Source organism: Myotis daubentonii, chromosome 1 (assembly GCF_963259705.1).
Source record: "Myotis daubentonii chromosome 1, mMyoDau2.1, whole genome shotgun sequence".
Classification (NCBI taxonomy): Eukaryota; Metazoa; Chordata; class Mammalia; order Chiroptera; family Vespertilionidae; genus Myotis; species Myotis daubentonii.
This window is the reverse complement of record NC_081840.1, coordinates 52,944,373-52,970,047: the sequence shown is the minus strand read 5'-3', so window position 1 is coordinate 52,970,047 and position 25,675 is coordinate 52,944,373. Positions and strand designations below refer to the sequence as shown.

General features: G+C 36.3%; 1 protein-coding gene across 5 annotated transcripts in view; it reads left to right on the top strand.

The window, feature by feature from the left end:
• The window catches only part of TCF12 (transcription factor 12), a 370,918-nt gene that overhangs the window by 155,354 nt on the left and 189,889 nt on the right, over positions 1-25,675 (top strand). For all 5 annotated transcript variants that reach the window (XM_059700173.1, XM_059700160.1, XM_059700181.1 and 2 more), the window contains one exon: positions 13,859-13,961. In XM_059700173.1, the coding sequence (XP_059556156.1) occupies positions 13,859-13,961 (103 nt within the window). The remainder of the gene's footprint in view (positions 1-13,858; positions 13,962-25,675) is intronic.

Genomic DNA, 25,675 nt, shown 5'->3' with positions numbered 1-25,675 from the left:
ATTTTCTTCCTGTTTGCAGCTGAGTAGTATTCTGTTGTGTAAATGTACCATAGCTATTTTATATACTCTTCTACTAATGGACACGGGTTGCTTCCAAATCTTGGCTATTCTAAATAATGCTGCAATGAACATAGGGGTACATACATTCTTTCGAGCTAGTATTTCGGGTTTCTTCAGATAAATTCCCAGAAGTGAAATTCCTGGGTTATAGGGCAGTTCCATTTTTAATTTTTTTTCATATGTATATTGGAAATCTGTATGTCCTCTTTGGAGAAGTGTCTGTTTAGGTCTTTTGCCCATTTTTAAATTGGATTGTTTGTTTTTGGTGTTGAGTTTTATAAGCTCTTTATAAATTTTGGATATTAGCCTCTTATCAGATGTATTGGTGAATATGTTCTCCCATTCAGTAGGTTGTCTTTTCATTTTGTTGATAGTTTCTTTTGCTGTGCAGAAACTTTTGAGTTTAATGTAGTCCCATTTGTTTATTTTTGTTTCCCTTGCCTGAGGAGATGTATAAAATAAATATTGCTGTGAGAAATATCCAAGATTTTACTAGCCTTTGTTTTTTCTAGGAAAAATCCTGTACATTTTATAAGTCAAGGAAATTTCGGCTCAGAGAATATAGAAAACGTACCAGATATTAAATATCTAAGACTAATAGGACTCTAAATTACGGTTTCTTTCTATCATATTACATTTGCTGAAGTATAAAAGAGACACCAAACAGTTGTTATTTCTACTTATCAAGGACTTTAAAGATAGATACTCTAGAGTTGTAACACGATGGGGCTATCTTTATTTCTTATAAAAATATTCACTTTTATATGTTAAAAAAAAAAAAAAGTAAAGCCATGGAATAAACCAGGTAAGTTTGCTTCTTGGTTTTACCACTATACTTGACCTTGGAAAAGATAAAATACTTAATTTGATCCTCAGTTTTCTCATCTACAAAGAGATTGCTCTCATAAATATGTATAAGAATTAAATAGAGGAAGTTTTATAAAATATGTAGTGTAATATCTGGGGTTTATTAAGTAGTGTATAAGTGTTCCTCTTTTTACATCCAGTTTCATGAAAAGTATACAGATCCCTTCTGATGCAAAACCATGTTAGGAGTTTTATAATCTTGGATGCTCCTTAGGGAGGAAGCTGGAATATGTCCTGAACAAAATGAGGGACCTATTCTAGTTTACAAAATTGATACTGTTGGAAAAGTTTACCTTCTCACAGATTTTGGGATTTGGAGATTATTGTGGGAAAAAGTATGTAGCCCAGATTCATAGGAATGTAAATTCAAAAAGAAGAGGCTTTAGTTTCTCAAAAATTTTTTAAAGGTTATCTACATCATAGTGTAGTTAAGAGACCTAAATGAGATTGATTATATCGTCAAACATAGCATAATCAATTAATTTTATTTCCTTTTGTGATATATTTTTGTAGTCATTTATTCTAACATTTTCTGAAAATAAGCTTGCAAGGTTTTCCTTTAATTTATTGAACTAATGTTTAATCTTTTGTGTTATCAAATGAAGTAATTATTTGGATGTGGTTTTATATTGTAATCAATATGCTACATTTTGCATGAAGCAGAACGTATTCTTGGTGTTTAGGAAATTATTTAGTGATTAAACAATAAAGTATCAGCTATCCTGAACCAAATATCTTCTCTGCATTGATGATAACATTACATCTCATTGAGTTCATACTTTTCTGAGATTGTACTCTGAGAATACTGTACTTGATTTGCCACTAACCCTACCTTACATCTTTAGATCACTTTTCCTCAGTATCTTCCTTTGTTAAATCTTATAGTCTTCTTTTGAACTTCTATACTCTAGTTTGTGGGATCTCACATTTTTTCTTCCACTTCTTTCATTCATGAAGCATTTATTGAGATTCCACTATTTTCTCTCTCTGGAATTAGTTGGGCAAAACAAAAATGATTAGCTCACATACCCTGGGCAAAAGTAGTGGTCTTTCTTATGGGAAAAACAGATTATTATACTATAGAATGATAAAAGTTCTAATAATGATGGCCCTGGGAGAGTAGAAGCATAGAAATAGAAGCAGTTCTTGATTATGAAACCTCAAAGGCATACCAAGTGAAAATGATTATCTGTTTTGTAATACAAAAAACAGAGGACTTAAGCCTGGAGACAAGTGAACTTCTTCCATTAGACAAGCAAAGTCGGTCAAATTAGTTACTTATTCTGGAGATAGTTCCTAACATGTAAAAAATTTGAACAAGATTACAGTGTCTCAAACTGTTTAATAGGATATTAATAAACAATTTGTAAATACACAGTTCCATGGTCCACCATATTTATGTATTAAACAAAATTAAATGTTTTTATTGGTGTTAGATTTTTGTTTTTTAATATTACTGTAAATTATAAACCTTTAAGAACGGAATGCAACATACTTCTCACATATTTTCCCATCCAGGGAATCCTTCTGTATCTCTTTTGAAATAAGTTTGACTGCTAGTAACATAGCAATCTCAAGGCATAGTAAATTAAACAACTTATACATTTAACTGTTTATTTAGATCTGTGATCCATTGCAGTTCTTTTTTTAATAAGGTGTGAAGTAAGGCTCCTGTTTTATTGGTATCCGTTGTTTAAGAGATTTTTTCCCCCCATTGAATTCCCTAGTTACCTCTGAAAATCAATTAACATATATGAAAAGATCCATTTTTTACTCTATTCTGTTCCATTGTGGGTTTTTTAATCATCACACCAAGACCATACTGGATTACTGTACATCTATATATATAAAAGGCTAATATGCTAAGTGTTCGACTGTCTGACCGGTCATTATGATGTGCACTGACCACCAGGGGCAGACGCTCAATGCAGGAGCTGCCGTGATGTGCACTAGCACTGTGGACCTGGTGCCCACAAAGCAACACTTGGCTTCCCCAAGTGGGACACAGGCCCCGTCACTACCCTGGAGCGACAGCCCACCTAATCACAGCCCATGCTGCTGAGACCCCATGGTGCAAAATGGGGCTCACAGACCAGCCCAGCCTGAAAACGGTGGCTGTGGGTGCCAGGTAATGACATCGCCTAGCAACGCCCTGCTTCCTCTCCCTTGCCACGACTAGCCTCCTTGCAGTTTCTTCAGCCCAGGAGCATGAGTTGCTTTATAGCAGTGGTTCTCAACCTGTGGGTCACGACCCCTTTGGGGGTGGAACGACCCTTTCACAGGCGTCGCCTAAGACCATCAAAAAACACATATATAATTACATATTGTTTTTGTGATTACTCACTATGCTTTAATTATGTTCAATTTGTAACAATGAAAATACATCCTGCATATCAGATATTTACATTACGATTCATAACAGTAGTAAAATTACAGTTATGAAGTAGCAACGAAAATAATTTTATGGTTGGGGGTTACCACAACATGAGGAACTGTATTAAAGGGTTGCGGCATTAGGAAGGTTGAGAACCACTGCTTTATAGCCAGGTGCAAATATTTCATACTCTAACCAAATGTCTGTGAAGCATTTTCCCGTGCCTCATCTCATTTGATCCTCACAGAAGTCCTGGTGTAGGTAGATAGGAGACTCAGTGGAATCCTATTTTCTTTTCATTAGCCAGAAAACGGAGATTTAGAAAGCTGAGAAACTTGACCCGACTGAAAAGAAGTAAGAAATGGTGGACCTTGAAAATGACTTCAGGTTTTCTCACTGCGCAGAATATAGTCAAACACTGATGCAGTTAAATATTTTACCCTTTGTTCTCCCTGTGTGATCTACAATAATAATGTGCTTCATGTTGATATTTATTGCTGTATTGCTGACACTTAACTGAAAGAGAGGTTGGGGTGCTTCATTGGGCTGGAAAAGGTTTAGCTAAACCAGAAAGCAGGTCTAATTAAGCAAGTTAATTCTATGTACATAAAAGCCTAAGTTGAGTTGTGCACGCATGATACATATAAAGCTCTCGCTGGCGCCAATCGCACACGTGTGTTTCGCTCTATCATTGTCGATTGTGAGTTTGGTTGACACTTCTATTATAGAGTAAGGGCGAATAACGATATTGAAATATTTCTTCTAATTAATTTCCTTTCAATGTGTACAAATTCGTGCACCAGGCCACTAGTTTAAAATAAACCTTGATGTGAGATAGTGTATCTCTTCCAATCTGTTATTTGGTTTTAAATTTTTTTTTGCGTATTCTAGGTGCTTTGCATATAAATTGAAATATTTTAAACCAGCCTATCAGTTTCTATAAAATGTTCTGGATTTTGTTTGGGATTACATTGAATCTATAGATCAGTTTAAGGGGAACTCATTTTAACAATGGGGAGCCTTATCCATGAATATGGTATATCCTTCTATTTAAGCTTCTTTAATTTCTCTTAGTAATGTTTTACATTTTTCATTGAACACATCTTGCACAACTTATATTCAGTTTATAACAATTATTTTTAATGTTCTTATGATTGTTTTTTTATTTCATTTCTGGTTGTTCATGTCTTGAATAAAACTATAATGGGTATCTGTATATTTATTATACAGAATTGTATAACAGAATTGGGTAATGGGCCAGAACTGGAGTCCCATTTGAAAGACTGATTTGTGAAGCATCTGCTTCCAAGCTCATTTGGCTTATGGCAGGATTCATTTTCCTTTAGTTTTTGAACTGAGCACCACAGTTCCCTGTTGATTATTGTCTGGAAGGTGTCCTCAGTATTTTGCCAATTTGGTCTTTTCATCACAGCAACTTCATTAAAGCCAGCAAGGGAGAGGGTTTGCTAGCAAGATAGAAGACACAATATTGTGGAGTCTAATCATAGACATGACATCCATCACTTTTGCCATGTTCTATTGATTAGGAGCAAGTCATTAGGTCAGCTCACACTGAAGAGGAATGGTTTATATAAGGGTATAAATACCAAAAGACGGAGACCCTTGGGCCATTTTAGAATCTACCTGGCACAATGTTTGTAGGATCCATAGTTACAATACCAACCTCATTCCAGATATTGATGAATTGTTTTCCTTTCTTTTTCCTGATCAGTATGGCTGGAAGCTTATCTATTTTATTGATATTCTCAAAGAACTAATTTTTGGTTTCATTTGCCTTTTGTTTTTTTCAATATGTTTGACTTCTACTTTTACCTTTACTTTGAGTTTAATTTGCTCTTTGCTTTCTAATTTCTTAAGTTCGAGATTGAGGTAATTGATTTGAGACCTTTCATCTTTTCTAATAGGCATTTTTAGTACTACTAGAGGCCCGGTGCATGAATTCATGCACCAGTAGGGTCCCTCAACCTGGCCTACAGGATCAGGCTGAAACCAGTTCTCCAAAATTCCCTGAGGGGTCCCAGGTTGTGAGAGGGTGCTGGTCAGGCCAAGGGACCCCACCGGTGCATGATCAGGACCGGGTAAGGATGTGGGAGGTTGGCCAGCAAGGGAGGGACTGTGGGAGGACTCTATGGTGTGTCTGGTCCATCTTGCCCAGTCCCAATTGGCTGGACCCCAGCAAGCAAGCTAACCTACCGGTTGGATTGTCTGCCCCCTGGGTGTCAGTGCACATCATAGTTACTGATTGACAGGTTGACTGTCTGCCCCTTGGTGGTCAGTGCACGCCATAGTGACCGGTCAACTGTCTGCCCCCTGGTGGTCAGTGCACGTAATAGCAACTGGTCGACCGGTTGACTGTCTGCCCCCTGCTGGTCAGTGAACATCATAGCGAGCGCTTGAGCAGCCTTAGCATATCATTAGCACATTACACTTTAATTGGTTGAACGGATGACCGGACACTTAACATAGTAGGCTTTTACTATATAGGACTAGAGGCCGTATGCACGAAATTCGTGCAAGAGTAGGCCTTCCACCCTAACCGGTTTGGCTCAGCGGATAGAGCATCGGCCTGCGGACTCAAGGGTCCCAGGTTCGATTCCGGTCAAGGGCATGTACCTTGGTTGCGGGCACATCCCCAGTAGGGGGCGTGCAAGAGGCAGCTGATCGATGTTTCTCTCTCATCGATGTTTCTAACTCTCTATCCCTCTTCCCTCCTCTCTGTAAAAAATCAATAAAATATATTAAAAAAAATAAAAAGAGTAGGCCTTCCTTCCCCCGGCTGCTGGCATTGGCTTCCCTCTGGCACCTGGGACCTGGGCTTTCCTCCGGCTGACGGCAGGCACTGGTTACCCGGGCTTCCCTCGTAGCCCCGGCTTCGTCTGGAAGGTCGTCTGGTCTAATTAGTATATTATGCTTTTATTATTATTATTACTAGATGCCTGGTGCATGAAATTCGTGCACGGGGGAGAGAGGGGTCCCTCAGCCCAGCCTGCACGCCCGTCCCGCCCCCCCCCCCCCAAGTCCAGGAGCCCTCATGGGATGTCCTCAGACCCTTTTAACTCTTTTTGCAAGGTTAAAACTATTTTTTCAATATACTACTAAGAAGCTGTTTGCCATTTCAATCTTTCTTTCCTGAGTATACTATGAGCTTCATGGTAAGTGATGATGCCTTTGCTCTGACGGTTCTTGTGTTTTTAAATTTTTTCAGGTGTAATTTCTAATATGGCAAATATCAATGGGTATGTCCCACATAATTTAAAGTTCTTTGGGTTTTCAGTGGTTTTTGAGATTATTAATCCTCACCTGAGGATATTTTTCCCATTGATTTTTAGAGAGAGTGGAAGGGAGGGGGAGAGACAGAGAAACATAAATGTGAAATTGACTCATGAATTGATTGCTGCCTGCATGTGCCCCAATCAGGGCCGGGGATTGAGCCTGCAACTGAATTATGTGCCCTTGACAAGAATCAAACCCATGACCCTTCAGTCTGTGGGCCAGCTGTCTACCCACTGAGCCAAACTGGCTAGGGCAAGACAAAATATTTTTTATACAAGAAGCCCTGAGACCAAAGGGGTTCTGAGACATTGAAAATGGCTGGCTTAATGGAAATTATTCTCTATTTAAGTGTATACTCTATTGACAGATTTCTTGGTGCTGGAGATCAAAAAATTAGTGGCTAACATTAAGTCATCTGCTGTCACAATTCCAAGTTTAAGTCACTTTACTACTCTCTGACTTTGGGAAAGTTATTTAAATTCTCTAAGACAAAATTTCCTCAACTGTGAGATGAGGAAAATATAGTATTTGTATATAGTTTAAATTAACTAATATAATACATTAAAGCCTTAATACAGTGCTGGCATGTTTATATCAGTTAATTTATTTAGTAGGCACTCTGATAGCTTCTAACAATGGCATTAGCAGTTACATATATATTTGTGAACATGGTTGAATTCAACTTAGAACTGAACCCATGTGAACTTTTTAAAATGATCATCTGGGATCTCATTCTCAAAAGCATTTCATGCTAAGCAGTATTTCACATATCCATCATATTTTATGAGAATCCTTTCTCTCTCTAAAAGATTTTTATTCTTTCCTCCCACCCATGACAATTCAAGACCTACTCTTCAGTCTGGAATTATTGTAATTATATGAAACTACTTAGCATTCATAAGTAAAAAGCTACCTGGAAAAGCTATTCATCCTGAAAAAAACAAACAAAACATAAGCACTTAATTACATGCATAAGTTCTGTGCTGATCTCTTTGGGGATCATAAAGAGGAATTAAAACATTCTTGTCGTTTAGGAATTTATGGAGCTGGGTAACAATCCATTTCTCTGTCAAGAAAATTGATTGTGTGTTAGCAACTGACCTCTTAAAGGATAACAGAACCGTAACATATTGAATATTAGGTAGCTTTTCCTGATGTAGACCTGATTCGTTAACAGTGAACATTATTCATTCATTTATTAAGTTAACATATTTATTAGTCATACACTGTATGCTCATTAATGTGCTTGTCACTAGTGAAAAAGTACGGAGTGATATACTAGTAAACACAGACTTGGCTTTCAGGTTTGTTAAAAAGTGTAACCTTATTTATCTAAATATTTATTTTGGTAATTTATCATAGGAGTAAATAATGAAGTGTAATAAGGACTTTTTTCTCTTTTAAACTTCATATGTTACTTCTCTTTATTTTTATTCCATTTTACTTCTCTTTGAGGTGTGACCACTCATTTATATTTAGGCCTCATCCAGAGATTTCTGGTAGCTTATGCTTTATGTCTGATTCTACTGGATTTGACTACTTAGAAGCTATAGGATTTGAATAGTTGAGGTTTTTTGAATATGAAAATTTTGTGGCTACTTGTTCAGCCTGGTTAGAAAAGCTAGTAACTTATCAGCCTTCTTTCTGCTAGTTATTGGGTATTCTATGGAAAAACTGATTGCATGTTTATAATATCTAAAGCCTTTCAGCATTTTAAAGATTTAACAGCTGAAAACTCCCATCCATCATTTATTAAGCACCTGCTCTGTATGTGCCAGCCATTGTTCTGAGAATGTTCTTATGAAAGAACAGACACAGTCCTTGTCTTCAGAATTTGTAAGACATAGCAATCTGTAACTGAGATGATATTAATAATGGCTAGCATTTACTATGTGCCAGGCACTTTTTCAATTACTACATATATTTCCTTATTTAATGCTTAATAACAACTTGTGAAATGATGATATTATTATTACCCCTAATTTACATTTAAGGAAATAGGCAAGAAAGATAATGTTGTCCCAAGTCACATAGCTAGTATATGGTAAAGATGGGATTCACATGTGCCAGTCTGGCTTCAAAAATTCCACATTTATCCACTACACTGTACTGTGCAATTATAACAGATAATTATGGTATAATTTAAATGGATAATTAGGTAATTTCAATAAGTGTGAGCAATGATATGATGGAAATACTTGCTGCTGTGGGAGCTCAGAATGATTTCACCCAATTTGGTCCTGTACTGGGGTCAGGAAAAGATTTTCTGAGAATGTGAATCTTTATTGAAAGAGCCTTTTCCACCACACACACACTTTTTAACTACTGAAAATAATTGGAAAGAATATTTTAAAATGGGCAGTGGTTTTCATATAAAGAAATCGCAACATAGGTTAAAAAAACCATGAGTCTGTTCTCAACTTGGAAGGTTCTCTGGTGATTACACCTTATTTACTGTTTGGGTGGAATAACGTTTTTAAATGAGTTACTTAAAAAATTAACCAAAGGAAAAAGTTTTTGTATTTTTGAGGAGACAAACCAGAGGAGAATACTATTATGTAAAAAGACCAGGGTGCTTTTGTTTGGTTTTGATAGAACAAAAGATTTGATTGATTATGTACAGTTTAAATTAGTTTAAAAATGATAGCAGCTTTGATTGATTACTTCAAATCTGTTGTCATATTGTAGCAGGGATTGACGTTTCTAAATTTTCTACCGGGAAATGAGCATAGAGCAAAGTATGAAATGCATTATGTAGAATACATTTCATAATATCAAAGCTTTTATGAAGTACTGTGTATTCATAGGTGTTTAATATTTGCAAATTAAGTTTTAATTTAGACAGATTTAAAGTTAAAATTGAACCGTTTTGTGATCTATGTATCAACTGATTTTATAAGTTATTAATCTTTTGAGTGGTGTCCATTTTTATTGTAAGACAGGAACAGTAATTTTTAGGGTGTATTAGGAAATATTTTTGTGGTTAGTAGCATACTATGGCTAAAAAGCTACTATGATAGATGGTTCTGGTAGTATTGCCCTATCCTTCATAATGTAGTGTTTATCATCTTTCATGTATAAAAATCTCATTTTCATTAATGGTTATTTTCATGGTAAAACCATTGTACAGAATTCAAGATCTTAATTAAGAGCCCCAGGAGGTCAGGTTTGACTACTTTTATTAGCACAGTCATGCTCTATCAATTTAAAATATGCACCATAACAGCTCTGTATTTAATGATTTCACTGGTTTAATTCCTTTATATTCTAAAATTGAAATAGCATCCATTGATCAGGTCAGCTGACTGATCTACTTAGGCTCCATTGTAACATTGCTTGCTTGGTTTTTGTTCCTTTCCCCTCACTCCAACTCCTTCCTCAGGTCAGTCGCCTTCCCTTTGTTTTCTCCAGCCCTTTGATAATCTAACTGGTCACTGCATTATTCTGCTTCATTCCATGCTGTTCTGTCAGCTCCATATTGCATTATGTTATGATATTCTTTTGCCTTTTCTGCTTATGGGCATCTATGCTCTCATTGCCTAACTCTATGTGGTACTTAAAGAGTTGGCTGTTTAAGCTGTTTGGCAAATAGTTTACTTACCCAGCAGACTTAATTCTGCTCTCTTTGGAAAAGAATTGGTCTTGATATGTCTGACTTTAAAAGAAATAGAATGATAGTGTTTTCTTTATTTGAATATAGAACATAGGCATTATATATAACTTTTCTCTTTTTGGAATGTTTTCTATTTGAAACTTAATAAAACTTAACATGGAAAAAAAGAGTTGGCTATTTAAACGGTGGGTCAATTAACACGCATTCTTTTTCTCATTAAAGCTGGGGCACATGGATGAGTATATATCTACATATATAAAAATATTTTGTTACTCTAATTGCTTTAGATTTTTTTGTTAACTATGGTATTTCTTCCTAATTTATACTTAACCTAGAAACTTCTGGTGTTTTAATATGGTTCAGGGTGGCAGGCGGAGTGTAACCTATCACCTTTCTAGACTTGGGCTTCTCCTCTCTCTATATGAAAGATCATTATTTCTGATTGTCCAGGTTCTTGCTACTAAAAATGTGGTCTGGGAACTGGTAGTATCAACATCACCTGTGTATTAAAAATGCCCTACTCAAGACCTTATACTTTTTTTTCTTTATCCTCACCAGAGGATATGTTTTTATTGATTTGAGAGAGAGAGTGAGAGAGAGGGAGAGAAACATAGATCAGATGCCTTCCATAGGCACCCCAACCAGTGATGGAACCCACAACCTAAGTATGTGCCCTGACAGGTAATTGAATCTGCAGCCTTTTTGATGCATGGGACAATGCTCCAACCAACTGAACAGCCCAGCCAGAGCAAGACCTTATACTTCTTAATCTGCATTTTAACAAGATCTCTAGTTAATTGATATGAACATTGAAGTTTGCAAAGCACTATTCTAGATAACATCCAGCTAGTTTACACATTAACGTATTCTTGAACGTGTGATCTTATTTAAATGTTTGTAAATTATTTTGTAACTATTCATCTTGGTTCACCAAAAGTTATATCCTGGATGGGTATCATTGCTACTACTATGTGAAAGAAATAACAAAATTAATCTTAAACAGTGGCCAGGTCTTATAAGTGAGGATTGGGTATATATTAGATCTAAAACTATAACAAACATTTATTAATTTGGTTTCTTTGTCCTTCCTCCATCAGCAGATTGTATCTGTGGATGAAGAACTATTTTGTTGTTCTTCTTGGGCTGTTGCTTTTCAAGAAAATTGTATGGACAAAGATGAACGTTGGAAGAAAAAATATTCAAACTTCTATTTAATGTTTATTTTAAATGAGCAAAATTATATCTTATAAAATTTTATATGTTGTTTAATAGTATATGTTTATTATTTATGAAGAAATATTGAGGGTCCAAATTGAAATTTTGCTTTTACATGATGAAAAAAGTTCATAGACTCCCATGTAGTGCAATATGATAATTCCATAAAATTTCAAAAATTTCTATGGGATTTTAAGTAGACTGGGAAATAATCTTGTAGTAATTCTTGGCTGTGCCCTGCATTGCGTGAGTGCATATGGGTAGGAACAATATTTACTATTATTTTTACAAGGTTGATAGTAAAAGAAATGGTGTGTTCTCTGAGCACATATTAATGAAGACTTAGAGATAGAATTCCTTTTTGCTACTACATTAATCAATTAAGTTAATGCATCATGTGTGTACAGTCATTTGATGACACCCTAAAACTTACATTTATTTGTATATATGTGCTTTAGGAATTAGTTTAAAAAATTAAAGTGATATTTATTTTTAGTCATAAATGAAGGAAGTTCTTTGTGTTGTGCTTTAAGAATAAGAACTGAGAGCATAAAAGTCAATATGTTATTATTCCTTTAGCATTCAGATGAAGTGTGAACAATGTGGCCACATTTCTGTTGGTATTTTTCTCAAGTAATGGTATTGTTTAATGATGATAAGCAATATCTCAGTGAATTTTTTGTACCTTCTTTTGACCTTTTGCCTAAGAATGGCAGTGAGAGGGAGTGCCAGAGAGAAACCCTCAGATATGTGTGCGATAGCAGTATGTTACTTAACACTTCAAGAGTGTTCAGTCTTAAGCAACAAAAGAAAACTCCAAGGAATGACCTAGAAGCCATTCTTTTTTAAAAATAAATCTTTATTGTTTATTTTTATTTTTTATTTTTTTTTAAAATATATTTTATTGATTTTTCACAGAGAGGAAGGGAGAGAGATAGAGAGAGTTAGAAACATCGATGAGAGAGAAACATCGATCAGCTGCCTCTTGCACATCCCCCACCGGGGATGTGCCCACAACCCAGGTACATGCCCTTGACCGGAATCAAACCTGGGACCTCTCAGTCCGCAGGCTGACGCTCTATCCACTGAGCCAAACCGGTTTCGGCAAATAAATCTTTATTGTTTAAAGTATGACATATGTCCCCCTTTCCCCCCCCATTGCCCTTCCCACCCCCCACCCCCCACCCCCATTCTATTTTGTATCTAGCTTCTGCTGCATGTAGCTGTGACAGACGGGACATGGTTGTGGTTACCAGAGGATAGATACTCTTGTGGTCATAACCAAGTTGTAAATGTCACTGAGATTCTTCTTGAATGTCTGTCACATGTGTATCAGTGATTCTAAAGTAGATAAAAATGAAACAGTGATTCATTTGGGAGTTAGCACTCCCAGAAGATTAGTTTTTAAACAGAACAGCAGAAGGACTTGTGACATGCATCCATAAGCAATAGTAATGATTTGACAGTTATTTAGCTCTCAGTTCCTAGCCTTTTGGTTGAACTGACAGCATGCCTGCAAAGATAGTGAGGCCTGTTTCAGCCCCATTAATGTCTTTTTGAATGTTACCCTGCAGTCTGCATTAATGATAATGTTCAGTGATTGATGATTTTATAGTCCCAGGGGATTCTGGGTGGTTTCTGGTTTCTGTGAGCCAAGGCAGTTGTCTTTCTTGTCTGGCCTCTTGTTAGTTTTTCTGATCTTCACTAAAATTGTTTTAAGTTGGCAGAAGGATAGGTATCATCTTCAGTTTTAATTAACTCGGGTTCAAGGCCTTATCAGTATAATTTTAGAAGGTGATGCTGTACTTAGTATATGTAGGAGTCTGAGAACCAGAACAGTTTTTAATCCACAGAGCTTTTGTAACATTTTATTTGTAAACTTTGGTATCGTTTTTTCTTCTCTGCTTTTAAAAAACCATGTTTTAAGTTATAAAGGGAGATTTAATAATGGCTATTGTGAAATAATATTAGCTATATTGTTTTCATGCTGTTTGCAGTTTTATTTTTCAGACTCTTAAAAACTTAAATCAGCTATTTTTAATGTTTTCCTTTTTATATGACTCACTTTCTGTAAGAGTATATTTTGTTATACTGGTATTAAAAGGAGTATAAACAGATCTTTTTTGCTAAAGATTTGTTTGCCACTTAGGAAAGGAGGGCAGAAAAAGGATGATAGAGATAAACATTTTCTAACACAGAAATGTATTTTCTTAGTTCAACCCTTTTTTAAAAAGAATTTAAGATCAAGAAACATTTTTTACTTTAAAACCTTAAAAATAACAAAAGAAGCACTCTGTTTAGTTTTCTAAGTAATGAACAAGGAACTTGGTGAGGAATAACCATTTGTATGTCTGTATATTAATTAGATGATTATGCTCAATTAGCAGGACTGCCAAGTAATCTCTTTAACACTCCCATCTTTTTTTTTCCCCTAGGGTTTTACAGACAGCCCTCATTACAGTGATCACTTGAATGACAGTCGATTAGGGGCCCATGAAGGCCTGTCCCCAACACCTTTCATGAACTCAAATCTGATGGGTAAGTTGGTACTTTTTTGCAAGTAGTCTTCACACAGCCTCTTTGGTCAGAGGCATATTTTGTCCCCTTGTCCAGGAAGGACACATAACTAGCTAGACGCAGCGGTTCTCAACCTGTGGGTCGCGAACAATGAAAATACGTCCTGCATATCAGATATTTACATTATGATTCATAACTAGCAAAATTATAGTTATGAAGTAGCAACGAAAATAATTTTATGGTTGGGGGTCACCACACATGAGGAACTGTATTAAAGGGTCGTGGCATTAGGAAGGTTGAGAACCACTGATTAGAGGAAAGTTCCTGAGTTTCTAGGGACATCTCTCCTTTCCTGTTGAGCTCAGTTTGAGGAGCAAGTATCCAGAAATGTGAATCTTTCTCATAGAGCATTATTGTTACCGATGTCAAAAAGGAAAGCAGCAATGTTTTAACTGTCAATTTTTGCAGTGTTTTTGTGACATCAAGCATTTTTTTGTTTTTTGCTTTTGGGGCAGAGAAGTGTTTCCGAGACATTCATAATTTATTATTTGTCTTAATAGTTGTATGTTTGTGGTAATTAAAAATACAACAAAGCAGTAATTTTAGGCAGATTTTACTTATATTGAATAATATTTTCTTTTGGCACTATTTAATTAAAACTTAATAGTACATTTAGATGTTGTATCTTTTGTTTTAAGCACTTGGGTTCATATTGACGATTTTAAAAGTTTTGTTCTGCAATGGAAAAGTTGTACTTTGAAGGATATTACCTACCACCTAAACCTGATTATTATATTTTGGCAAAACCTTTAATGTTAACCATTCTCTATATCTCCCCTTTACTTCCTGCTTTTATCTTTCTCATATGAAAGTTTATAGCTGTACAATCTGAAATGATAAGCCCAAGGTTTTTTGTTTTCCTTTAATCAGTTTGGATGCCTCCCGTTTTTATGATACTTTATCTTTTTTGCAGAACCTGATTCAAAAGAATCTGTTTTATGACATTATTTTTCCTTTTTGCTAATGCTGGTGCTCAGCACATTAAAAAGCTTTATTTAATCTGTTTTACTGGTTTTTGGTGGCGTCATGTAAATATGGAAGGTTTTGTGTAATTGTCATTGATTTCATTGCTTACTCTATCTATTTCTTAAGGACATGACCTATATTATGATCTTAGAATTGTCCTTTTAAGACACAGCCATGCTAATCTAAGTGGATTATCCAAATCCAAAATGGTGGATTTGCAATTTTTTTAAAAATGGTTTTGCTTTACACAGTCTTTGTTTATTTCCCTTATCCTGTGTAAAGTGCTGAGGAAACAAGTCTGATGTTTTAGCGTGGATTTTGCTTAAGGCAGTTACCAATATAAAACCAGAATCATTGAGTATTATGTAAGAGTAAAATATCTATAATCAGCAATAAAAATTGTGTTTAAAATGACAATTTGTTTTAACATAAATGCTAATGAAAATCTCAATATTAAATACATGATCATTCCAGGTTAAAATCAGAATTTATTTTAATAAATTTAGAACAAAATAATTTTCCTTGCATTTAGCCCAGGAAAACTTCCTAATTTATTTTTTAAATTTTCTATTGAGCTTACTATCAAAATAAAATAATATGACACTTCAGATAATTTCCTTTTGTAGTACAGTTTTTTTCCCCAAGTAGCATTTAACTTATAGTAAATGTGGCAGAGCATGGTATAGTCAATGTGCTTGTAATTTCAGATTGAATTAAGCTTTCTAAGTTGAGGCTATACCTCTATATTTTGAAAAATCAGGAAATGGTTTTTATTTTAATATTTATGTCCTTACCTTTATTCTTAACTCACAGAGATGATTCTTAAGCCCAGTAGAATTATATCATTAGCACAGCTTTGAGCAAAGGTTAGTTAAAATTGTTGGGTAAGTGTGAGAATTAAATGAATTCTAAGAAATATGTGTCAGCCACTTGCTCTGAGCAGCTGTTGACTAAAAGTATTTCTGTAATTCAGTTTGAGGTAGCATTTTCTTAGTTGGAGAAATTATGAGCATGTGCTTTTTGGTTTCTTGAGTTTACAGTTAATTATTAGAATACTTTTATTTTTTTATTTTATTTTTTTAATATATTTTATTGGTTTTTTACAGAGAGGAAGGGAGAGAGATAGAGAGTTAGAAACATCGATGAGAGAGAAACATCGATCAGCTGCCTCCTGCACATCTCCTACTGGGGATGTGCCCGCAACCCAGGTACATGCCCTTGACCGGAATCGAACCTGGGACCTTTCAGTCCGAGGCCAACGCTCTATCCACTGAGCCAAACCGGTTTCGGCATATTAGAATACTTTTAATAGTCATCCCTATCCTGTGTATAAAATAAGTTTTAAAATAAATTTTAAAAACTCAGATTTTTAAACAGGTTGATACAGTACAAGTGAAAAAAAAATCTGCATTCATCTAACTGCATTGTACAGTTAATAAGGTACAGCTACACATTTTTCATTGTAAGTTTTAAACCTAATCTTAAAAATGTTAATTTACCTGTAAGAAAGGGGGAAATAATTCTGAAAAGTTTTGGCAGATATATTCAGAAGCATTTCACTGGTCTTTAGCAATATCTGATTTACTGTACTTCTTTCCCTTTGTTTTCAATACAAGTGATCAAATGAAGTATCTAATAATTTAGTGTAAGCAATCTGCAGGACAATAGCTTGCTTTTGGAAATAAATGTCTCTTAAATTGTAGAACAGTTACACAGCAACAGGCATTCCCAGTTGATAAGAGCTGAAGTAATTGGACTATTAGATATTCAAAATGTGGGTTTATAGTACTCCATAGAGTCACAGTGGATAGATTTACTTTTCTAGCCAGTGACAACTTAAGAAAGTTTCAGTCTAAAAACCTTCATTGTTAAAGCACAACTGAGATGGGCATGGTACTAGAATCATTTGGAACTGTTAATACGTAATCATTATAACAGGTGATGACACTTCACAGTTGTGCTATGAATGATAAATGCTCAGAAACAGTTAAAGCTAATAGAAAAGCAGTAATATATTTCATCATTGCTGCAACCAATAAAAAACACCATTAAAGGGGGGATTGTATGTCTAGGGAATTTTTTTTTTTTTTTGTATTATGTTCAGCCATAAGCACATTTGCCTGAATAAATAGTTTATTATAAAGTATACTTTCATGATGGAGCTCTCAAACACTTTAATGATTTTGCACACTGCCAAAATGAGAAATTTTGTCTAACAAGGGTTGTTAATGATTGAATAATGAAAACTTTGCCATAGAAACATGCATTTCTATATTCATTTAGATATTTTGAAGTGTTTTATACAGGAAGTAAAGCTATTATGTTAGATTAGTTAGTGTTCCTTTTTAATAAATTCCAGAATTATCCAGTTGATTTCTCACTATGAAAAAGAAGAGCTTTTTTTGTTTAAAGTTGAAATAAGTACATCTTTTGGCACACCACTAACTAATTAGCATCAAACAGTTCTGTACTCTATTATAGTGACACTGCAAAGCTTTAACAATAGCGGTGAATTGCAATAGTATCAGCAAATAGTCTATTGTTCTCTTTTTCTACCCTTGGTCTTCTCATTAACTTCAGTAATATGTGCTTTCCTTTACCTGTTGTTGATTGTATTTTTGGTGATGCTGGGACCAGTTTATTAATTGGACATATATATGAATTATTTCATAGAATTGCCTACCTTCAATTCCCAACTGATTGTAGAATGGATTAATCTTATATTAAAGCTTATGTTTATCAAAGCTTTACTTATTTTAGGTGGTGTGTGCATGTGCTGCCAGTGAGAAATTTAAGATGAGATATTACCTTCAATTTTCCTTTTTTTCTGAGATTTTCAATTGTGTGGTTTTCTGTCTCCGCGTTTTTTATGCTTCCCTGTGTTGATAAAGTGGTTTTCTGTGCTAAGTGTCCTCTAGGGCCCAGTGGCTCAGCCTCCCCAATTACCTGAGGAGGACACTCTTGGTGCACCCCCTTGTGGGCTTTGTGCACAGACTTGTTGTAGTTAAGCCTTGATTGTTGTAGTTATCACTGGGAGGAATTGACCTCCAGGCCAATTGGCTGTGAGAATCAGCTGTGTCTGCAGTGGGAGAACTTCTGTGCTGGAGACACCCATCTGGGGCAAGACTCGCTTCAATGGGGCTTTGGTGCTCACTGAGTCTGCCCCCTGAGTGTGTCCTTTATGGTTCCACGGGGCTGCAAACTGGATGGTCCCACTCTGACCTCTGGATTTCCTCTGTGTGGTTTTCTGAGATCCATTTTGCCTCTAGAGATGTTTTGTTAATATTTTATCTTTTAAAGAGTGAAAATACTTTAAGAAAGTGTTGATGGTATAAGAAAAAATGCAGGGCTGAGTGTTAGGTGATCTGGCTTTTAATAACCTTTCTCTTTCTAATAGGGTACTGCTGGGTAGTCTCAAAGATATTCTGCAGCCCTGGAATTCTATAATCTAATGTATCTAATATTTGCAACCTTCAAAAAGGCTGCAATTAGAATTACAATTGTTTTTTGCCTGACTTTTCAGAGACAATAATTGGCAAAACTGAATGTTGAACCCATGTCTCCTGACTTTCAGTCCAGTGTTCTTTCTGTTAGGCACATTAGGCATGTAAGATGCTTATTCTTCCTATGTAATATTCCCATGTTTTTACTAAGTCAGCATTTTCCTAAATTGTAATTATGGAAACACTGGTCTTGAGAGATGACCATGAGGAAAAGGTTCTGTAGTGACACAACTTTGGAAAACATTGTATATTTGTTTGTTTGTTTTTTAAATTTGTGTTCCCTCTGAAGAGATTCAGATTGTAATTGTACTTTAGAATATTAAAGACTGGAGAGAAAAGAAAAAAAAGCATATTTAACTTTGTTTAGCCCATCACATCCCAGATCCAGATGACGTACAGAGCCTTTCTAAAAAAAGGATCATTAGCCTCCAAAGAGCTAGTTTTCCATAGAGCACACACTGGAAAATGCTTGTAAGTTGTTTGAAGGGAAAATGAAAGACAGTACATGAAAGTTCTCTGAAATGCAAAGTGATACAATGTTAATATTGTTGTATATATTTTTATAACTCACTTTAAGCATCTTAGCTGATTTAACAGTTTGGGTCCAGTTGTTCAAGTACATGTTAAACCTCTGTTTATAAGTACTATTTGACTTACAAGTGAACCGACTGTCCTTCCATTGCCTTTGAGGTCTGTCAGGCCTGCCCTTCTTTCTACCTCAGAGTCTAACGTGCCCCTCTGGTAGCAGCTACTACATTTTATTTTCATTTCATTGTGGATTAAGTGGGTTCCCTCTTTATTGGCTGTGGGCGCTGCCATCTTGTGAGGGCATGATGGTCAATTAGCATGTTCCCTCTTTATTAGATAGGATTCCTCTTGCTGCTGCTTAGACCATTCTGAATTGATGAGTACCTTCCTTCTTCTCCTTCATCCCTTTATTCTGTCCTTAGCTGTGTAAAATACTATATGGCACAATATGAAAGTGAATAAGTTGCAGTCTGTTTACAGTCTTGGCTATTTTAGTGTAGGAATTTCAATAAATATACTTGGTAGAATGTGAGTAATACAAAAACTTCTTGTAGAAATTTAGAAGAGATCAACATAAGGCACAGCCAAAAGTGATCAGGAAAAAATGTTATTGTGGAGTAATATTTCATCCAGTATATTAGTCAGGAATTTTTCTTAGAAGTGAGAGAAATTAAATTATGTTCAACAAAAATTGATATTTATTGACTTACACATCCCCATATTGCTAGGAATAGATTGATTTTAGGCATGATGGACCCAGGGGTTCAAACCTTGAAATAGGGTCCCCCTCTTTCTCCTTAAATGTATTTGTTGAGATGATGAGAGAAAACTGGAGTGGCAAATTCAGCTGAGATTTAAGAAATGGGAAAGGGTAGAGGTGCAGTGTTCTCACTTCTAGACCCTTCACTTCAGTCTTTCCAAAATTGTTCTAAAGTCTTCTTTCTGGATATTGTATAACAAGGATACATTATTTTTTCATGGTTAGGAATGTTTTCTTGCATTGCAGATAGGCAGTTTCATTGCAGTTATAATATTCTTTTCCTGGCCCTTTCCATGCCCATACCCTTGCAAAGCAGCCTCTTTTCATGGGTAAAATGGCTTTTGATAGCCATTCTTTTGAAGCCAGATGTGAGCTACTGACTCTTTCCTACCCAGTCTGGAAGATACCAAACTTAATGCTAATGCCTCACTTTGGAAGAGGTTTCAGAGTTTCCAGGGTATGTCTGGATAGACTTAGATCCATTTTATCTAAGTAATTAGTCTTGTAGTGAATTACTTAAAAAAAAATTACGTAGAATTACTTAAAAGAGATGCCAAGATGTCAGAAGATAGAAAAAAAATGTTCAATTGGGACTTTATTTTGAAAATTAAAATTAGAAAGTAATATTAAAACAAATAATAACTTATGTTATCTACTAAGTGAACAAAAATGAAATAATTGTTGAGTTTTTTGGTATTCTTTTTTCTTCAACAATATAGAAATCGGTTTTACTTCATTTGAACTGTGTTGATTTTCTCCTCAGTTATTAACTGACTAATGCAGTTAGGTATAAATCTGTTAGTGGCTTTTGTGTTTGATTAAATGGTTCTTTAACATCACTTTCAAGCATTTCATGATATTTAGTTTCTTGCATGATATTCAACTGTCAGTGGCCTTTTTTTTGCATTTGCTTTGTATTATGGGATAATTAGCAAAGATTAACAAAAAACTCCAGTGATTCTCGCCTCAGATAGCCACACTACTTGTGAGGGATATTTCACTGCGATTTTTTTAAAGTTGTCTGGTCATTTGAAATCCTGTTATCCCTTTAGTTTTCTATAATCTATAACCTGAAATTTAAAGAAAACTATCAAAATAACAATATAAAGTTGTAGCTGTAGTGAACTGAACTACAACATTAGGAGAGGAAAATATGAAAATTGGGAAACTTGATAGAGATGTGGCAGTCGGGCAGCTCTTTAGAGAGAAATCTCCAGAGAATAGCTGTGGAGAAGAATCTCTAGAGAGAATCTGTGATGAGAGGACAGTGTGAGGATGGCACAGTCATCCAAATAGTATGCTGTTGCCTTACTGAGAATATACACTCTCAGCTTGGGAATCTCCAAAGGGTGTGTGTAATAAAAATACTATAACATTTTCTAGGCTTCTGTATGAACAGAGTCATGATAAATGTAAATTAGGGATTTTTATTACAGTGCATAGAATATATATTTAAATTTTTTATGTACAATGCTTAATAGTTTGTGTTTAAGAAATGTTCACTTTGATATGCTATTTATCTTCAACTTAAAGCTCTCTTCTATCTGAAAGATTTAAGAGGAAATGTGCTCCATTTGTTGTATGATAATTTTTAATACAATTTTGCTTAAGTTTACATAAAGTAAAATATGCTCACACCATCTTCTTTTTTTTCTTTCATACAGACTAATTTAAGGAAATTAAAATGTGCAGAGCATTTTTACTCTGTGTTTATGTGTGCGCATGTATGCATGTGCAGGTCTACCTGTATGTTTAGACAAGATAAGAGCACATCAAATGTAGGCTTTTGTTTATTTCATTTTGCGGTAAGATTTCAATCAAGTGTCTTCTTAAAAAAATGTAAATAATATCTTTAGGTGTTTTAAAAAGTTACTAGAAAACATCTTTAGGTACTGGCAGAGTAGTAGTAGAAATTACTGCTTATAATTTACTATTTCCCTAGAGGTATTGGAAGAATATATGTGTATACATTCATAACTTGTGTGTTGTCATGTGTATCCTCTGTTGTTTATATTTTCTAATCTGTCCCTAATTCCTTTGGTTAACTTGCTATGCTGGACAGTTTTAAGACATTGCAGCTCATCTGAACTTCCCAAATGTTTTTGTTATACAGTGTTCTTTTAACTTTCCAATTTACCATGTTCTACTTGGAAGGAAAACAGTGCCCCAAACACACTTATGAAGATGAATTTATATACCCATTTTAAAAAATACGTTGTGCATCTATTTAACTCCACAAGTAAGGAATTTAATCCAATGAATTAATTATGGTATATAGCCACTCGACAACATTTTATTATAAAATGAAATGCAGTTAGCATATAACTCAGCAGTTATACTCTTGAACATTATCCCAGAGAACTGAAAACTTATGTTCTCTCAAAAACGTGAACACAAATGTTCATAGCACCTTTTTTCATAATAGCCCAAAATTGGAAACAGTCGAGATGTCCTTCACTGGGTAAATGATTAAACAAATTATGGTCACTCACACCATGGAATACTATTCAGCAATAAAAAGAATTGAACTATTAATCAGTGCAACAGTTTAGATTGATCTTGAGTATATTTAGCTCAGTGGGGAAATAAGCCACTCTTTAAAAATTATATACTATATGATTCCATCTGTATACTACTCTTGAAATGGCAAAATTATAGAATCAGGAATAAATTGTTGGTTACAAGGGGTTAAAGAGACAGGTGGATTTTGTTCTAAAGGGGCAACACAAGACATACTTGTGCTGTTGACCCTATTCTCTATCATGCTTATGGTGACAGATACATGAACTTACTCAAATGAAGAAAATACTACTGGGGGAGATCTGAATAAAATCTATGGATTGTATCAATATCAATATTCTGGTTGTAATATTGCAAAATGGAGGGAATTAAATAAATGGTACACAGGATCTTTCCATTATTTCTTAGAACTGCATGTAAATCGAGTTATCTCAAAAGAAAAGTTTAATAAGTGTACTCTGAGTGGACAGATTATTATGACCACCTGACATTTGTAGGCAAATTAGCTATAATTTTGCGCTGAAGTTGCTAGAGGGCCAGACCATTATAAATAGGGAAGCAGGTTGTTTGCCACGACAGTAGATTTTTTTCTGAAGATATGGGTAAACAACGCGATTTAACAGCCTTTGAACATGGGATGATTGTTGGCTCTTGGAGCCATGGAGCGAGTATCAGCAAAACAGCCGAAGGCCTGTTCGAACACCTTTGCTGTCTGCAATTACCAAGATAAAACGTCTCCAATTCGCACAGGACCACGAGGATTGGACAGTCGAGCATTGGAAAAAAGTCATGTGGTCCGATGAATCACGTTTCCAGTTGCATCATGCAGATAGCAGAGTGAGAATTTGGCAAAACAGCATGAAGTCATGCACCCCACATGCACGAGTCCAACCCTTCAAGCTGGTGGGGGCAGTGTTATGGTTTGGGGCATGTTTCCCTAGCATGATTTGGGCCCTTTAATTCGTATGAAACAACGTCTGAATAGCACAACATACCTAAGTATTGTTGCTGATCAGGTTCATCCTATCATGTTGATGGCGTATCCCAATGGAGATGGCTTCTTCCAACAAGATAATGCGCCATGCCACGGTGCTCATATTGTGCAGGAGGGGTTTCAAGAACATGAGGGAGACTTTACCTTGCTTAGGTGGCCCCCACAATCACCAGATCTCAATCCAATGGAGCATTTGTGGGACGAAGTTAAAAGAGCCATCAGGCAGCTGGTTCCACAACCTCAAATCTCACAGAACTGGACAGTGCTATTCATCAGGCATGGTGTCAGATTCCTCGCATCACCTTTCAACATCTTGTGGAGTCACTGCCAAGAAGAATCACCGCAGTATTGAAGGCAAAAGGTGGACCAATGAAGTACTGATGGGGTGGTCATAATAATCTGGCCACTCAGTGTATATACAAACATAACTGAATATGTAAATAAATTAATTAGAGGAAGTAAAATGTTATAGAAAAGTAATTTAGGCAATATTGGAGGTAAGACATGGGTCAGTGGTATGCAGAGATTTTTTTTTCTAGAAACATTTCTAATGAAAACCTAGACCAAAATATTCACCCTTGTGGCATTTTAAATAATTGAAAATTCATGTATTTTTAAGGCAAGAATGTCTCTTTAACCTTTCTTTTTAGGAAACTGTAGCATTCTGATAAGTGATATTAGCAAGTGAAAAGAATCTTTTTGTCAGCATCTGTACTTTGTGTGCACAACACTATTATCCCTTTTGGGCTTTAGGGGTTGGGAGACATCAAAGGCCAAAGCCTTATGTGTGTTCTTGAGGACATCAGCAACTTGAGAATATCTAGAAAACAAGATGATCTGTACTTCAGAATTGAATTTTTCATGGAAAAATATTAACAAAAGGATAGCATGTAAGTACTTGATGCCCGGGGTGAGTAAAAATAGTAAGCATGTCAGAGAAAAATATTTGAAGTTCCCAACGTTAATTCTTCAGTGATAAACTTCACCTAGTAAGGGTTGATCTTTGTCACCTATCTTCCCCCAAGAGGCAAATAGAAAGATGCAACAACAGACAACTAGGAAGATGGCGGCGTAGGTAAAAATGCCTGTACTCATCACCTCCCACAATCACATCAAAATTACAACTAACATACAGAACAACCATCATCCAGAACTGCTGGAAAGCTGGCTGAATGGAAGTCCTACAACAAGAGAAGTAAAGAAGAAAGCACACTAAGACTGGTAGGAGGCACAGAGGTGTGGAATGGGCTGATCCAGCACCCACATGTGCTGCTTTTTTAATTGGGGAGATCCTCTCTGCGGAGACGGCCCTGAGGAACAAGGGGTCCCAGCCCCACACCAGACCCTCAACCCAGGGTCCCAGAGCTGGGAAAAGAAGTCCTTATGGATAGTAAGAACTACGGGCTGTAAAAACCAGTGCGGATTGGGGCTCAGTGACACAGAGGCTACTAGAGACGCAGCTGTTCCTTTTAAAAGGCTGGCACCACAAACTGAACTTACAAAGTCCTGCTTCCTCTGAACTCCAATGCCAGGCTAGGTTCTGGGGAACACAGACACATATGAGGAGGAACTGGATTGTCTGGCATCGGGGCAGGAACTCAGGGACAGCTTTCTCCCAGATGGAGGTGCTCACATGGATCATTGTTCCTATGCTGGGACTTTTCTGTTCACAGGGCTGACTGGCAGCCATTTCTGTTTGCTCCACCCTGGTGATTCCCGAAGACCCTGCCTCATCCAATTTACAACCCCACCCAACCTGTGTACAGTGGCTTTTGCATATGAATGGCCTGTCCTTGCTCAGGCTAAAATCTCTCAAGCTGCAGCTGCGTCAGGGAGTCCCACACCTATCAGTAAAAGGCCCAAGACCCAACACCAGCACCAGCCTGCCTTGCTTCATAGCTGGGCCTCATCTGGGTACTTCCAAACCTGATACAAAGAGGAGGAATCAACAGATCTCTCTGTAGCTCCTGCTAGGTAGCCCCAGGCAGTGGCTGACTTTGGACCTCCCTGGAGACCCAAGAGCCAGTGTACCCAGTGGTCAGTGTCAGATCATACCAGTATACAACTCTTCACATCCATAAGTGAAAAACTCAAAGGGCAGACTCAGTGAGCACTAAAGCCTCACTGAAGCAAGTCCTGCTCCATAAGGGTGTCTCTGTACTCGGAGCTGGTCTCCACAGCCAATTGGCCTGGTGGGGCCTGTGTTCCACTTGGGGGAAGCCGAGTGTTGGTTTGTCAGCACCAGATCCGTGGTGCCATTTCTTTTTAAATGGCCTGTCGCTAGATAGAGGAAGCCGGGTGTTGCTACATGACATCATTACCCAGCGCCCACAGCCACTGTTTCTGGGCTGGTCCGGGCTGTGGGCCACATTTTGTGCCATGGAGTCTTGGCAGCATTGGCAGT